The 16,707-nt window shown below is 46.0% G+C and overlaps 1 protein-coding gene across 6 annotated transcripts in view; it reads right to left on the reverse strand.

The window, feature by feature from the left end:
* The window catches only part of LOC137528557 (ficolin-1-B-like), a 116,610-nt gene that overhangs the window by 13,821 nt on the left and 86,082 nt on the right, over positions 1 to 16,707 (reverse strand). For all 6 annotated transcript variants that reach the window (XM_068249896.1, XM_068249897.1, XM_068249891.1 and 3 more), the window contains one exon: positions 3,481 to 3,594. In XM_068249896.1, coding sequence (XP_068105997.1) covers positions 3,481 to 3,553 — 73 coding nt within the window. In that variant the 5' untranslated portion in view covers positions 3,554 to 3,594. The remainder of the gene's footprint in view (positions 1 to 3,480; positions 3,595 to 16,707) is intronic.

Here is a 16,707-nt window from a genome sequence, read left to right on the forward strand (position 1 = left end):
TATTTATCATGGATTTATAAATAAGCACAACACTTGCATTGTGTGGTTCTGAACATATTTACTTACTGTATGCACTGGAGATCTTCTTCAAATCTCTCCTTGTACAAACAGTAGTAAGGGGGTCAGGGGCGTAGCTGGAGGGGAGCAGCAGGGGAGCCCAGAGCTGGGAGCCCCAACTACCAACCTTCCCTTACTCTGATACAGGGGATTATACTTCAGATCAGGTGTTTTTGTGGCTACACTTGTTATGGGTGTGAAGACTTTTTTTCTGGGTTAAACGTTTGGTGAGGCGCCCACAGGTGCTATTTTGGTAGTGCCTATTTCTGTACTGTATATATAAAGAATAAAGAGGTGTCCTACCTTCAATGAAGACTCCATCAGATGAGAAAAAAGGAGTCTCCAGTGGCCATACTGTAGACAACACGTTCTACGGGTCTCAGCCCGCCTCCCCAGGTCAACACAAACAGACAACCTCATCCATTGGCTGTGTGGAGCACGAGGGCCATTGAATGGAGACTCCTTTTTTTTCCCGTCTGAGTGAGTCTTCATTAGAGGTAGGACACCTCTCTATTCTCTATATATACAGTACATAAATAGGCATTACAAACATAGCACCTATGGGGGCCTCCCCAAACGTTTAACCCAGTTGTAGCTCTACACCTCTTTAGAGGTGATAGCCCTTACTACTAGTATATCCATCTAACCAGTGGAAAGGTCCAAAGGAGGAGAGCGACCGCTCAGTTCCAGAAGGTTCCGGCATACCGGGCAGGAACGTTTTTTTATCTGCATGCCTATATGGTGGTTGCAGGACTGCAACCCATCTTTGTGGAGTATCCACTACCCATACCCTCTTATTGAGAGTCTATACCTGACGATACTGCGCTATTGGGCTCCCGGTCTTCCCTTCTCTACAGGCAAAAAAGATCTCCACTTGTGAAGGGACTTCCTGGGACCTGAATCACCACAATACTTGTCTTCTGACTCTTATGCGATGGTGCCCTTCACAGCCTGGGAGCCCAAGGGAGGCAAAAGAAAAGGTGTGAACGGTGGGGGGCGGGGGATGAGGAGAGGCATCAAAGTTTTGCTGGGGGGCCCCATGAATTGTAGTTACGTCACTGAAGGTGGTGTCCGGTATAACAAGGTCAGTGTAGAACTCCCGTGATCGTAAAGACAGGAAAACAAATCAGTGTTGCTTGAGAATTTTATGCCGAAGTGATTTTCGCATGAAAAATGCTATTTTTGAGAGAATTTTTTTTGCAAAAATAGCTTGTATTTTTGCATTCCTTGTGGAAATGCAAAAAAAGGGATATTTTACCATGGTAATTTGCAAAAAGCACAAAAATTGGTATTCTTTTTCCGTGAAAATGTGAAAAATCTATATGTTTACCGCAAAAATTCACGAAAGGCACAAAAAACTGGAAAAATAAAGCTCATTTTCAATGGCATTTTCGCTCAAAAATCAAATTTAACATTATTTTCGAAAAAAAATATATATGAAAAGAATACTGGCATTTTGGCTCATCACTAAATCAAACCAGAAGGAGCGGACAAACCCGGGTTGCTTTCAGGCACCTGGCGGAGTATATACACTGCAGGTCTGGGACTGAACCAAGCGCCTACTAGAGTACACGCTACACTATACCAGGCTCTCAGTGTCCTCCTTTTGTAAATTATTTTATTGAACTGCCTTTAGTGAATTAGGGCCATATGTCTCTGGATAATTTGGATGTTTAAATTCATAAAAGAAAAGGAACATGGAAACTACCAGATGGAAACCTTTTCTGTTACACACAATGCCTAAGGAGGATCTGAAGAAATGGTATCCGGCTTTAAAGGGACCCTGAGCAGGACCAAAAAAAGCCATAATGATTTTTGTCCGCCAGGGACCCATTAGCTGTGTGACTTCGCCAAGAGTCTTGTGCAACTGCGCATGCACGTCCCCTCCAAGCGCCCATCTGGCGAAGTTGCGTGGCTAACGGAGCCACCAGCAGAAGAATGGAGGGAGCCCATTGGATGCTGAGGGACCTCATGGACTACGAGGGGCTGGAGGAAGCCCCAGGTAGGTTCATTAGGACATTTTTGGGTACTGCTCGGGGTCCCTTTAAATATACTTCCTGGTACGCCAAAGAACAAGTGAAAGGCAAGTTGAGCTGAGAGTGGAGATAGATAGGAAAGCAGAGCAGGAAGGGATAGGGAACAGGAAGGTTAATCTTTCTAAGGACAATTCCCGTCATTTTTATGTGAATTCGATCATTATGTTGACTTGACACCTGTTATGTGTATTAAAAAAAATCAAATTAAAATATGTTTGAAAAAAAAACAAAAAAACAAGGCGCAGTCTGTTACTTAACTTTTTGCGGACCGACGCAGTACAAATCTACGTCGGACGGGTGGTGCTGCAGTACAAATCTACGTCGGGTGGGTGGCCGCCACTCTCGCCGCTTTCTACCCACCGCAATTAGCTCGCCCTGCCGTGTCTGATGGCAGAGCACTGTGAGCCAGGCAGGAGTTGTTTTCATTGGCTCCTGGCCCTGTCATTACTGTAAGCCAATCCCATTGGCTTACATTGAGTGACAGGGTCAGGAGCCAATAAAAGCGTCTCCTGACCGGTGCACAGTGCTCTGCTGTCAGACGGCAGAGAGAGCAGCCAGCGGCGGGGACAGAGTGGTGTAACCGGCGGGAGCGGCGGATTTTTGCGGCGATTCGTCGGGATGCGGCGTTTTAGTGTACCAGCAGCCTCTGGTCCTTAAGGGCGCAGATGCTGCTAGTACCGAAGTGGTTAAGAAATGCTCTGTTACTAATCCAAATCCATATACAGTACATGGGGGACACTGACAAGTAGAAAATACTGTTGGATACCTGGAAGACCAATTGACCCAATGGGCGTTTCATATCATAAACACTTGGTCACAGGTCTGGTCAGGTTGTTTGGTCATCCAGACATCCACCAGCCTTTTTTTTTTCATGTGTCAATATCTCACCATGTGTTTGTACTTGGATCAATAGGACTGGTTCACACGGGCGGTTCTGTGGTGATAAATGACGGCATCGACGCTCCACGTTTATGCACTGTCTAATAAGATGAATGGAAAGCCGTCAGTGTGATCGCTCACCGGTGTTTCAGTTGATTGCGCAAACGCAGCATTTTAATACTGATTTTCGCCATTGTCTGCCCAGCGCTTAGCCGATCCTGGAAGCATCTTGTTGCTTCCAGGATCATTTACCGCCACACTTCAGTGTCCTCCTGTGGGGATAAAAAATGCAGCATGCCGGGAAATGCAGTTGAAAGCCGACAAATGCTTTGGAATGAGATGTCGGACTTCAATGGGCGGCTGGTCTGTCTGAATTAGGCCTAAAGAAATAACCTTTAAAAGGACAGACTGGGCTGTGTGGAACTTCTTGTGGCGATCAACAGCATTAGAAGATCACTAATGGGAATTAAGTGTTGCTCACACACCATTATTCAGATCTTAGCCTCACCTCTCTCTCCCGCAGGTCCTCTTTCTCCTTTTGGTCCAGGAGGTCCAGCCGTCCCAGGACACCCTCTAAGCATGATGAATTTGTCTGCATCGCCGGCACCAAGTATCTTTACATCTGAGAAGAAAGAATTGATATCAGATATGAACAGAAATAAACAAAAACAAGGTTTTCAGAGGAAAACTTCAGAAGGAAGAAAGGGGTGCAGCGCCCTTGATTGTAGGGGGGCCCAGAGCTGTGTGGCGCCCCCAACTACTAACCTTCCCTTCCTCCCATACAGGGGACTCTGCTTCTCACACTAATAACAAGTGTAGCCACAAAAACACCTGATCTGAAGTTCATGATGACCACACTTGCTTTATGACTCTTCAGGGGCATAACAATAGGGGCTGCAGCCCCCGCCCCCCCCTGGGCCATTTAGGGGGGCTGGAGGGGTCGCAGCATGAGGGGAAAGCCACGGCCACACTCAGCGGGGAGGGGGGGGGGACTTCAGCCCCCCCCTCCCTCACCGTGGGCTCTCCCCTCTGCGCTCCTCTCCAGCTTCAATAAGCGAGTGTGCAGGCGGCGGGCAGCGGCAGATATACATACCTTCCTTGCGTTCCACTGCGGATGGTCCCCGTTTTAGTGTCTGACGCTACTTCGCAAGACCCCGAGGGGACCTCACTCAACAGCAGTATTAACTCTCTATTGGTCCTGTCATGATTATGTCTATTTTTATGCACCATGTCAATTGCTAGGGTACTAGAGTGCTTGGGGGGCCCCATGCAGGGCCGGTTCTCTCATGAGGCAAGGTGAAACATTTACATTAGGTGGCAGAAATTACAGGGGCAGCATTTTTGTACTGTGTTTACACTAACAGCATGCAGTCAGAGCAGGAAGAGAAAAAGACTAAAAAACTCACAGCCAGCCAGTGTGTTGTGTTGAGCTGCAGCATGTCATGTGAGGACATTAAATGAAGCAGAGTAAATTGTCGGGTGCTGTGTGATCATTCCAAATCGGGTTGGGGAGGTGGGCGCATTCTTACAAGTCTGCCTCAGGCAGCAAAAAGTCTAAAAGCGGCCCTGGCCCCATGTAAAATCTGCACTGGGGCCAAAAGCTCCTTAGCTATGCCACTGACTATAATACAGATTTCAAGCCATCTAGGGGCTTTTGAAAGCAGAATGTAGACAAGTCACCTACCAGGACATGAATCCTCTGCGTCGCTGAGAGCCACCACCAGAAGGACCAGTAGAAGTGCCCGCATCTTTATTACTGGTGGATAATATGGTTCCCTCTATAATGTGTGTTCCACCACACTATGCAGCTGTGTCCTGGCTACTTATACTTCTCACAGTCTGTACCCACTGACCTTTGTATAACTTCTGGACCTTGTCCAGCTCTCTGTTCTTGCACAACCCTGCAAATATGATCTAACTCAAAGCTTACTGAATCTGTCCTCTTTCTCTCTTTTTTTTTTGCTGATCAATAGCTCATTTTCTTTTTTTAAAGAGAACCCAAGCTTGGATTCATAAATACTGTATTTTTTTGACTATAAGACTCACTTTTTCTCCCTCCCTGCGTCTAGTCCAAATACAGGGAGTTACTGACTTGCGAACTCTTGCCAATACGAACCTCCAACCCACCGCAATGTCGGAGACTCCCTGTACTGTGCCCATGCAGACACACGGGGACACAAAGGGGCATAGAGAAGGACACAAGGTTCGCTTACCTCCCTCTGCTTCCTCCAAGACAGCTGGCATCCTGGGGATCAGATGCTGCAGGCCAGCAGGGAGGAGATGCTATGTGCTGCACGTCACCTCATCCACCCGCTCCCTAGCAGATTAGCGATAGGTTCACCAGCCCCACGTGAAGTCCTGCTTCCTCTCTAACTACAGCGGCGCCTCATGTGACCCGACCTGTAGCCATGGATACAGGACTCTGAATGGGCGGATGGAGATCCCATCGCTGGAACGCTGAGAGCAGGTGAGTGAAGCGGCGTTGCGCACCTAGGGAGGGGGAGACGGGACATTTGTTGAGGGGCCACCCTCTAATTGTTGCCTCCCTGAAGCCTGCGTTTCACGTTGCTTCATGGAAGGGCCGCCCCCGATTTGTAGGCAGCTTGGAACTGTGTCAATCAATTTCAGCAGGAGGTGCATTTGGTTTAATTCAAGCTGCATAAAATGTTTGCATGCAAGCCAGATTTATTTGCCAACATATTTGCCCTCTCTGCTGTCTGCTATAATGAGTTGAAGTCAGTAATAGTTTATTGTAACTGATGGCAGTGCAAGAAGATGTACCTTGGTTCTTAAAGAGAGAGTTGTCTGGCTGTTCCCTTGATCCTGTGTCTCTAATACTTTGAGGCTAGGAGCACGCTAGGCAGTGCAGAAAACCATGTGTTTACATTTTGTTTCTACAGTTTTGCGCGAGTTTATGTATGCAATTGCATTTTTCATGCATTTTTAGTGCATTTCCCTTTTTCAATGGAGTAAATGACTGCATCATATTTAATAAGAAAACGCATCAAAAATGCATGTAAAAGAGGCGCATGCGCGACGTCATCAAGATGGCGGCTTAAGTCCAGAGCTCCGGCCCCACTCTCCGCTATACGAGCCGCTCTACGCATTCTGAGGCAGCTTTACCACACGGCTCCACCTGGGACAATACCCTGAGACCCCCTAGCAGCCGATGAGCAGGAGAGGAACCGCAAAAATGGCTCAGCAGACGGGCACGATCGACCGCTTTCTCCGCCCTCCTGAAAACCAAGATGGCGCCGATCTTCAGGAGCAAGCCGAGCTCCCACCATCACAGGCCGGTATTCCCCCTGAATCCCCCTCTATCACTGCAGCGATCCTAGAAATAGCCCTAGAGAGACAGTTACAAGCTATAAATAGCTCATTCCAACAACTCCTTATCTCGGCAATGAGAGAGCTAAAAACGGAGATCGCAGGGCTGGGGGAACGCACATCCACCTTAGAGGATAAAATGACTGCCATATCACAAAAGCAAGCTGAGATAGAAGAGGACCACCAGCTCTTTAGCTCTGATATAAAATTTCTCCGCAATTCCCAAGAAGACTCAGAAAATAGGGAAAGGAGGCAGAACTTACGAATAAAAGGAATTTCCATGTCTGTTAAACCAGAGCAGATTAGATCACATTTGCTAGAACTGTTCCAAACACTAGCACCTGATATCCCAAACGAACTATGGCGAATGGACAGGGCTCATAGATCCCTGGGGGAACGGGCAACATCCCAGAAGCCCAAAGATGTTAATACTAGAATGCACTATTTTGAAGCTAAAGAAGCTCTACTGCAAGTTACTCGCAAACTCCCATCCATAACTTTTAAAGGGGACGAGCTACATATTTTTAATGATCTCTCCCTCATAACGCTTGCAAAGCGCAGAGCTTTTAAACCCGTCACCCAGCTCCTGAAGGAAGCCAATATTTCTTATACCTGGGGATTTCCTTTCTGCCTTAAAGTCAGGAGACAAGGAACATTATTTTCAGTTTCTGACATAGATAATGCCCTCATGTTCCTGAAACAGATGGGAATAAGACCACCACCCAGCACCTCTTTTCAAAACTTGAGGTCCCCCTCAACTTCCTCACCACCTAGAAAATTCCGCCACGCTTTAGACGGAACGAGAAATCCAGTGCGAGCTCTCACCTATACACAACAACCGGACGACATGGAAGCTCTTCCAACCTGATCATAATCCCTTCATGATTTGTCATAATAATCAATGCCACCTCTTCTCGACCACCCTATGAAACCTCTCCTAGGTCCTTCACTGCAACTTCAATTGATATATGCATATATGTTTAAACTTGTCTCAGTAATTTACCTTACTATAGCCGGATCCTTTGGACCGTGGGCTACCTTATTGGTGACTCCTCATGCCCCTCAGGAGCTTTGCTATCGGAACTGCCAGGCCCCCTGGGGGACCTGGCATCTCTGAAGCACGCTCTTTAGGACAACACGATTCAGTTGTCCCCTTATGTGGCCACAAACCTCACAGTGGCTTATCTCTTTACACAACGATAAGAACACAAACGTTGATCTTATTTACTCTCCTAGTTATATGTTTTTTACCACTTTGTTTGTTCATTACTCTGTTTATAATGTTTTCAATGTTATATACCTGTTTTAAACATTGCAGAAATAGGTCTTATGCCTATCTTTCCCCAACTCACATAATTCCACAATGGTTGATCCAGCTTCCTAAAGAACTCTTATATACCTTCGAATATGGTTAAATTTCTAACGCTGAATACAAAGGGCCTTAATATACCCCAGAAGAGACTTTCTCTCCTACGAGATCTTCGTCGCATGGATATCGACTTAGCCATGCTCCAGGAAACACATCTCAGACAACAAGACACAACACGCCTTGGAGACAAACACTATTCTGGGGTTTTCCTAGCTTCGGGTTTGTCCAAACGAGCTGGGGTAGCAATAATACATAAAACTAATCTACCCTTACAGATCACAAAACAACTCCAGGACCCAAACGGCCACTACATCATTTTAAATGGATCCCTAGCTGGTAAACCCATAACTTTAGCTAACGTATACACCCCTAATAACCAGCAAATCCCCTTTCTCACCTCCTTCTTAACCAAACTCCAAAAAAATACCACTGGCACCCTTCTATTAGGAGGAGACTTCAACCTAGCCTTCTCATCAGTCAAAGATAGGAGCACCCCTCTCTCCCTTCCAACAAAATCCACACATGACCGCAACTCCCGTAAATTTAGAATGCTTATGAGAAAATACAACTTATTAGACTTATGGAGAATAGCAAACCCTAAATCAATTGAATTTACCTTCTTCTCCCCTCCCCATGCCTCCCATTCTCGAATAGACTATTTTTTTGCTAACACAACGCTCCTACCACTTCTAGAATCCTCAGAGATCTCCCCTATGGCATGGTCAGACCATCAAAGTGTTTCGATAGATTTAAATTGGTTACACAGACCACACAAACCGATGCATTGGAGGCTAAACGAATCCCTACTCCAAGATAAAACCCTGATCTCTAAATTCACAACTGAATTAAAGTCATATTTCGAAACCAACGAAAACTCAGTCCCTTCGTTTGGAATAGTTTGGGAATCACACAAAGCATTTATACGTGGCCTTTTTATTGCTGAGGGTACCAGACGAAAACAGAAGGCTTCCCAAAAACTTATATCTTTACAAGCTTCTTTAGCTAAAGCCCAAATGACATATAAAAACTCATCCACACAAACTCACTTCTCTCACATCCAACAACTTAAACAAGAGATTAGATCCCTTCAAACAAATCAATTAGAGAAAAGCTTGAGGTGGTCCAGACAACTGTTCTTTGAAAGAGGCAATAAACCTCATACAATACTGGCACGTAAACTGAACCCCAAAACCTCCCAACACGCGGTCTACTCTATGAAGGATTCTGAAGGTATTACTCAATATGACCCACAAAAAATCTCTCAGATATTCTCTGACTACTATAAACAATTGTACAACCTACCTGACCACTCCTCAGACCCAACCTTTATTTCTAAAATAGATTCTTTCCTTGCTCCCCTTAACTTACCCAAACTTTCAGAAGAACAGCGCTCTCAACTTAACGCTCCCTTCACCTATAAAGAACTCGACGAAGTATTGAAATCCCTACCATCACTAAAGAGCCCAGGCCCAGACGGCCTACCCTATTCATATTATAAGAAATTCAAGGAAATACTTATCCCTCACCTACTCACCCTAGCAAATACGATTATGCAAGGTGAAAAACCCCCATTAACCATCCTTTCATCTCTCACAACAATGATACCCAAAGAAGGGAAGGATCCCCAACTCCCTCAAAGTTATCGTCCAATTTCTTTATTAAATTCGGACTTAAAGATTATTACCAAAACATTGGCCAACCGACTCAATCCCATACTAACCAACCTCATTAATAACGATCAGGTAGGCTTTATTCTAGGCCGTCAAGCCGGCGACAATACAAGAAAGGCCATAAATATTGTATCATTAATGAACAGGTCTGGAAGGCCTTCTCTGCTCCTAAGTTTGGATGCAGAGAAGGCCTTCGACAGACTGTCATGGCCTTTCCTCTTCAAAGTATTAGACCACCAAGGATACAACGGCCCTTTCATCTCTGTACTGCAATTTCTATATTCACTCCCTACCTCTACTGTTAAACTTCCTTTCGCCTCTCCACTCCCATTTACCATAAAAAATGGTACGAGGCAAGGATGCCCCCTTTCCCCCCTCCTCTTTGCTATTAGCATCGAACCTCTAGCCTCAGCAATCAGATCAAACTCGGACATACAGGGATTTAAACAAAACAACTTCGAACATAAGATTTCCCTATTTGCAGATGATATCCTTCTATCTATCACACAGCCCATAACGTCACTTCCAGCCCTGCACTCTACTATATCCCAATTTGAACTTTTATCAAACTTCAAATTGAACCGTGACAAAACAGAAGCCCTCCCAATCAAAATCCCCCCAAACTTACTATCTGCTCTAAAAGCCTCCTACCCCTACAAATGGAAAACTCAAGCCCTTAAATACCTAGGTATATACATTACTCCTTCATACTCTACACTCTACAAACAAAATTTCCCTCCCCTCTTCCAAAAAATACTTCAGGACCTTCATAAGTGGACCGCCTACAAGATTTCGTGGCTGGGACGGTTATACTCACTAAAAATGAATATCCTCCCACGTCTTCTATATCTATTCGAGACCCTGCCTGTCCAGGTACCCTCAATACAATTAAAAAGGCTACAATCGGAATTTCTGAAATTTCTATGGAACCACCAACGCCCAAGGGTCCTTAAGTCGGTCTTACTCTCACCAAGGGAAATGGGTGGGCTCAGCCTACCACACTTAAGATTCTATTACCTAGCTACCCATCTTAGACAAATAAAGGAATGGACTGACTTTAAAGTGCACACTAAATGGGGCCTAATAGAAGCTACCAGCATACTCCCTCTCTCCCTAGCTTCGCTCGTTTGGTCAGAAATCCCACCCAAACTATCCCATTCGGAATTACTCCCTACTATTAATTTTACAATGAACATTTGGAAATCTATCGCCCACTCAGCACACTTAAAATCTAATCCCTCACCTCTTCTCCCATTCCTAGGAAACCCTTCCTTCTCCCCAGGCATTTCAAAACCTTTTATGACTAAATGGTTCAGTTTGGGTTATTTTAATAGGCTTACTTGGACAGACCCGACCACTGACAAGTTAATCTCCAAAACTAAGCTAGAAGAGAAAATACACTTCAACTCCCAGACCCTACTGGAATTTAACCAGATTACCCATTTCCTTCAATACCACTCCCAAGCTCATAAAACAACACATAAAACCTCACGAACCTTATTTGAGACCATCTGCCTATATAGAGGACACCAGAAAAACTTAATATCACAAATATATAACATGCTACATAACAAGTCAGGCACAATAACCCCATCTCATCCTTACATGCAAAAATGGGAAAAAGCCCTACAGATAACTATTCCCATAGAAGACTGGGAGGACATATGGGAAAACGCAAAACACTCCTCAATGTGTGTACAAGTCAAGGAAAACATCTATAAAATACTCTACAGGTGGTACCTAACCCCGGAGATACTTGCAAAAGTATACCCAGGAACATCTGAAGTCTGTTGGAGAGGGTGTGGTGAGAAAGGTACCTTAGAGCATATTTTTTGGCACTGCCCACTGATCCAAGCTCTCTGGCAACAAGTTCAAACCCTCATCCTCTCCATCACAGATACACTAGTCCCTATAGACCCTCTACTGATGCTACTGGGTAAACCCCCCCCCAATGCCACGAAACATACCTCCAGGCTTATAACCCACATCCTAACGGCCACAAGGCTCTCAATAGCCACAGCCTGGAAAAATATAGCTCCACCAACCATTCTGGAAGTTAAAAATAAAATAGCTTGGACTAAAACTATGGAACGAATGACAGCCACACTCAGAGATACTGAAATAAACTTCCACAGGGTATGGGATCCATGGGTTTACACTACCACGGATTATAACCCCCCATGAAAAGTAAACAATCTCTTAAATAAAGGGATACCCCTTAAAGATCAATTAGGAGATCTACCAGGCCCTACACACCCTATTAAATCCTTACAAATATTCCAGATCTAGCATGGCTCTCAACCATTGTGACCCAACAAACTAACATGCTTTCTAATGTTGTTGTTCTCCTCATACCCCCTTACCTATACTACCTTCTCTCATGCTATTTTATTACTACTAAATGTTTATAAGAAGACCTCTTGTACTCAAAGCAATCTAGACAATAGGACTATTCGCAGTTTTTCCTGAATATCATTTCTACAATACTTCAACCTGACGAAACTACACTGAAGTCCTATATATCTCCTCCACTAGATGACAAGAGACTTACTCCACCATCCAAAGTTTTCGGACTCAATCATCAAAATATATGGACAAAAACTATCATTCATACATCCCTTCCTTAACCATAACCCAGCTATAGACTCAATTAGTATACATGGGACGTTCCTCGACCATATTATTTACATATACCATAATGTCTTTAGAAATCCTAAGCATAAATGTACACAAGAAGGTATGTATGATTTCCTGTTCTTATGTTTACTCTTAAAAAAGAATAAAAATCAGTGTTACAAAAAAAAAAAAATGCATGTAAAAACACATGTCCTGTGCTTCTCCACCGAAATACCTTATGTGCTTTTTCCATGCATTTGTAAAATGAAGATATATGCATTTTTTAATGCCGCCCATAGACTTTCATTGTGGGCAAAAAAGCATGGATTTACCGCAACGCTAGCGATTCTGCCCACAGTGATCCTAGCCTGAGGCCGTGTTCGCACTGAGACATTCTGCTGTATTCCTTGTATAACAGGAAAGCAACAGAATGGAATGGTAATAATAATAATAATAATCCAAACATTTGTATAGCGCTTTTCTCCTGTCGGACTCAAAGCGCTCAAGAGCTGCAGCCACAGGGACGCGCTCAAGAGGCCACCCTGCAGTGTTAGGGAGTCTTGCCTTGAACTCCTTACTGAATAGGTACTTGACCTAGCCAGGATTCGAACCCTGGTCTCCCATGTCAAAGGCAGAGCCCTTAACCAGTACACTATCCAGCCACTGTATGGTAGTTATGGCCCCCAACGCATTGCATACAGTCAATGAAAAGTGTGCTACACTGTACCTGTCATGCAGTGCGTTACCATACCGCAACCCTACTACCGCACTGTTAACGGCGCATAGGTGGTGCATTGCAACGCAGTAAGCCCCATTACAAAGAGTCTGCTACACCACAACACACCACTGTACACGTGGCCTGAGCCATAGACCTTGAACAAGCATGCTATAACAAACTTATCTGGTGTGGTCTCTGGAGGCTGTTCTGATAGCGTGGAGCAGCTGGAGGAAGCTTCCTCTTCCTCTTTGGTCAGTCGCATCCCCGGCTCACCTGTAGACGTGAATCGGCATGTTCGTATCCCCGGCTCCCCTGCAGATGTGATGTTTCTAGCAGTCTCTAGAAGGACGTGCACAGCTCAGAGCTGCCTTTATAGGTTAAGGAGGTGTGTCAGCTGATACCTGCGGTTAGTAGAGATGGGCCGAACGGCTCCAGACGAACTTTGGGTGGTTCGTGATCGCCGGCGAAGGCGAACTTTTGCAGAAGTTTGGTTCGCCCCCATAATGCTCCATTACGGTCAACTTTGACCCTCTACATCACAGTCAGCAGGCACATTGTCGCCAATCAGACTACACTCACTCCTGGAGCCCCACCCCCCTTATAAAAGGCAAGGTTCTCTGGCCGTTTTACTCACTCGTCTGCCTACAGTAATTAGTGAAGGGACAGCTGCTGACAGACTCTGCTAGGGGAAGCTTAGTTAGGCTTGTTAGCTTGCTCCTGGCTGATTGTTATTCTTTATATAGCACCCCACAACAGCTTTCTCTTCCTCCCTCCCTCTTTACATCCTCCTCTGGAGGAGAATCTTTTCTTCCAGGGATTTGTAGGATGTCAAAAGCACGCTCACATACATTGGCCAGGAATCAAACCCAAGTCAACTGCTTGGAGGGCAGCTATGCTCACCACCAGGGCCGGCGTTACAATAAAGGCAAGGAAGGCAGCTGCCCTAGGGCCCCGGCCCCCGCTGGCAGGCAGCCTGGGACACTGTCTGTTCTGCTGCTGGCTGCAGTGCTGCCTGTGTATCCTGGGCTGCTGACTCTGCCCTGACTGTGTGTGGGTGCCGGCCGGGTGCGGTGCGGAGACTCGCTGCGAGTTACAAAATTTGAGCCTGGCCGGAGTGGGGACGGGGAGGAACTGAAGAGATACATACCGCTACCGCCGGTTCCAGCGTCGGGTCTCCATGGAAACCACCCGGCGTCCTCTCTTCCACTCAGCACTGCCGGGCCCGGCTCCACCTCCTGGACGCACATCAGACTGACATCACGCAGGCATGGACGTCAGTGCGTGGACGTCCATGCCTGCAAGGAAAGGGGAGAGGAAGTCGTCACGTGACGTCATCACTGGAGCGCACTGGCGGCATCAGCGTGCGGAGACTGGAGAGCCTATCCTGAGCCTGACTGATGTAAGAGGTAAGTCAGTCAGGCAATCCTGTGGATGTGCGGGGGGGGGGGGGGGACTTTGGTGGTGATGGGGGTTTAGTTGGTTGTGGCCTTGTGGGATACTGCTGCCTGGGGCCTTCCACTGAATTTTTTTTTAAATTTGTATGTGTAAAGAGGGGGGGGGGGGGGGGGGACTCGGGGAGGGAGGGGGATTCCCATTTGCCACCCAATGTGATGGGGGAGATCCTGATGCCTGTGGCCTGCGACTAAATTCTTTTTTTGTAAAGGGATACTTAAAGTGTCTGAAGCGAGAATAAAACTCGCTTCAGCTCTTATATTCAGCAGGGGCATGTGTGCCCCTGCTAAAAGGCCGCTATCCCGTGGCTGAACGGGGGTCCCTTACCTCCCAAATCCCCTCCCTTCTTAGCGTGGATCTCTTCCTGGTGAGGTAGGGCTAATGGCCGCAGCCCTGCCTCACGCGTCTGTCAGTGCGTATCTCCGCCTCTCGCCCGCCCCTCAGTCTTACTTCACTGAGACAGGCGGGGGAGAGGCGGAGATCCGCCGCTGATAGACTCGCTGAGAGGCAGGGCCCCCTATTTTTTTTTCTGCCCCAGGGCCCCCTTTCACCTGGAACCGGCCCTGCTCACCACTATACAACCAACACTACAGGCTGAAGCCAGCCTAGCTGGCCTGGTAAGGATGAAAAGCTAGGTGGCCATGCAACCATTCCTGCTAACCTAAAGCTTACTTGTGTCTTACTTGTGTCTTACAACACATTGGCTTAAGACTTTACCAAATCCAATGCTCCAATATGGGGAAGCTTCTCTGTTTGCTGTTTTTTTGTTGTGTTTTTTGTAGTGTAGTGTCACAGTTCACTCATCTCTTCAACTACAAGAAATACCCAGGAGTAGTCTTAGCTACCGTAATATCTATGTTACGGCAGGGCCCTTATTACACTTTCTCTTACAGGGCTATGGAAACCGTTTTGCCAATGCGATAAAGCGAGGTGCGAAAATGAAATCATGCCTAGCAGAGGATGGTTTCGATCCATCAACCTCTGGGTTATGGGCCCAGCACACTGGATAATAAGCAGGCCGTCTCCCTTATACCCACCTCCCACATTCCCTTAACAAACATGTCCGCCACTGTTGCGGAAGTGAGCACCATTTAGACTCACACTGCCGCAAACCCCCGCCTTCTCTTAGTACTCGCACATGCGCACATATGCCCAGCGGCCACATCACCTCCTCTAAATCATCCAGTATCCGGATATATCGAGTCCTATGCGACTCTATGTCCGCATAGAACACTCAGCCGCCAACCTATCCGTGCCCATTTTCACCCCATTGGTCACCTCGTCCCTCCAGCACAACCTCCCCCCACGTCAGCAAACACTTCCGCCTGTCTCTATTTATACCTTCTCATTATCAACAGGCCGGCACAGAGGTGCCAAGATTTCCCTTGACTCCGTGCTGGTAAGTTCAATATTACAATAATGCGCTCCCTCACCTCCATTGTTTGCACACTCCCGCAACCCCCCCCCCCCCCCCCCCCTCAGTCGCAGGTACCATGATTAAGAATCTTCATGTCACTCTCCTAGCATTATGCATACTTTTCCATTTCCCCTCCCTCCCTGACTCCATTTGATGAATTTTCCTATCCTTCTCCCACCCATTCCCCTCAAACAAGATATATTTTCACCTCTTCCATTATATTACCCACACACAGGAAGACTGTCACTTATTTAAACAATGTTGTTTTTGTCATGAATTGCTAAAACATTGAAATACCTATATGGGATATGTGCCCAGAAAGTTAGCAAAAATTTGATTTCTTCAACCTTGTTTCACTCTGTATCTAAATAGATTTTCTTTACTCCATGCTACCAGTGGCATATAATAGAATTGTATTTTTGACGTTTTGATGGTCACATTACCTGATACCGCGTTGTACTTATGTACCACATCATTGACATACCATGTAACCACATCCATCTTTCTGATTGCTATTGTTTGTCTGTCATCTTTCAGTGTATCACTCCTGTTTATTGCCTGAAGAAGCGGGATTTTGCCTGCGAAACGCATTACAACTTTTTCTTGGGAGTATATGAATAAATTGTTACTGCTTCAAATCGACAGTACATGTGTCTGTTTTGGGTTGGCTGGTCCACCACCGCAGCCCGAATATTTTAACGTTCTAGTGACTTTTATCCTACTGGCGCCTCTGTACAACTTTGCGTATCCAGAAGTCCACCCTTGGTGGAAGGGTGATATACCCTTACTTTCTCCTGTCCACAGAGAGCGACGTCTTAATCCTGAGTGGGGACAGGCTTGTTATCCCCACCTGCCTTTTCAGTGGTTGCCTTGGAGGTAACCCTGGTTTGTAAGTATAATACTTATGTTTCATATTATACCCTCCCTTTGTCCAATACATACTACACTATATTGGGCTCTCGGTCTTTCACCTTTTCAGTTGTCCTTTAAGGTATTTAAGTTATATTTCACTACCATCATGGCTATCTGGCTTCCTGCTGCCAATACAGTTATTCTTGCTTTCCATATGTTTAAAGATGGGGAAGTTGACCCATATGTGAGCGAGGTTTAGATTACAGTATAAATGCAAATGCTTGTCCATTATGCTGCTGTAAAGGACACCCCCG

This window comes from Hyperolius riggenbachi, chromosome 8, assembly GCF_040937935.1.
Source record: "Hyperolius riggenbachi isolate aHypRig1 chromosome 8, aHypRig1.pri, whole genome shotgun sequence".
NCBI lineage: Eukaryota > Metazoa > Chordata > Amphibia > Anura > Hyperoliidae > Hyperolius > Hyperolius riggenbachi.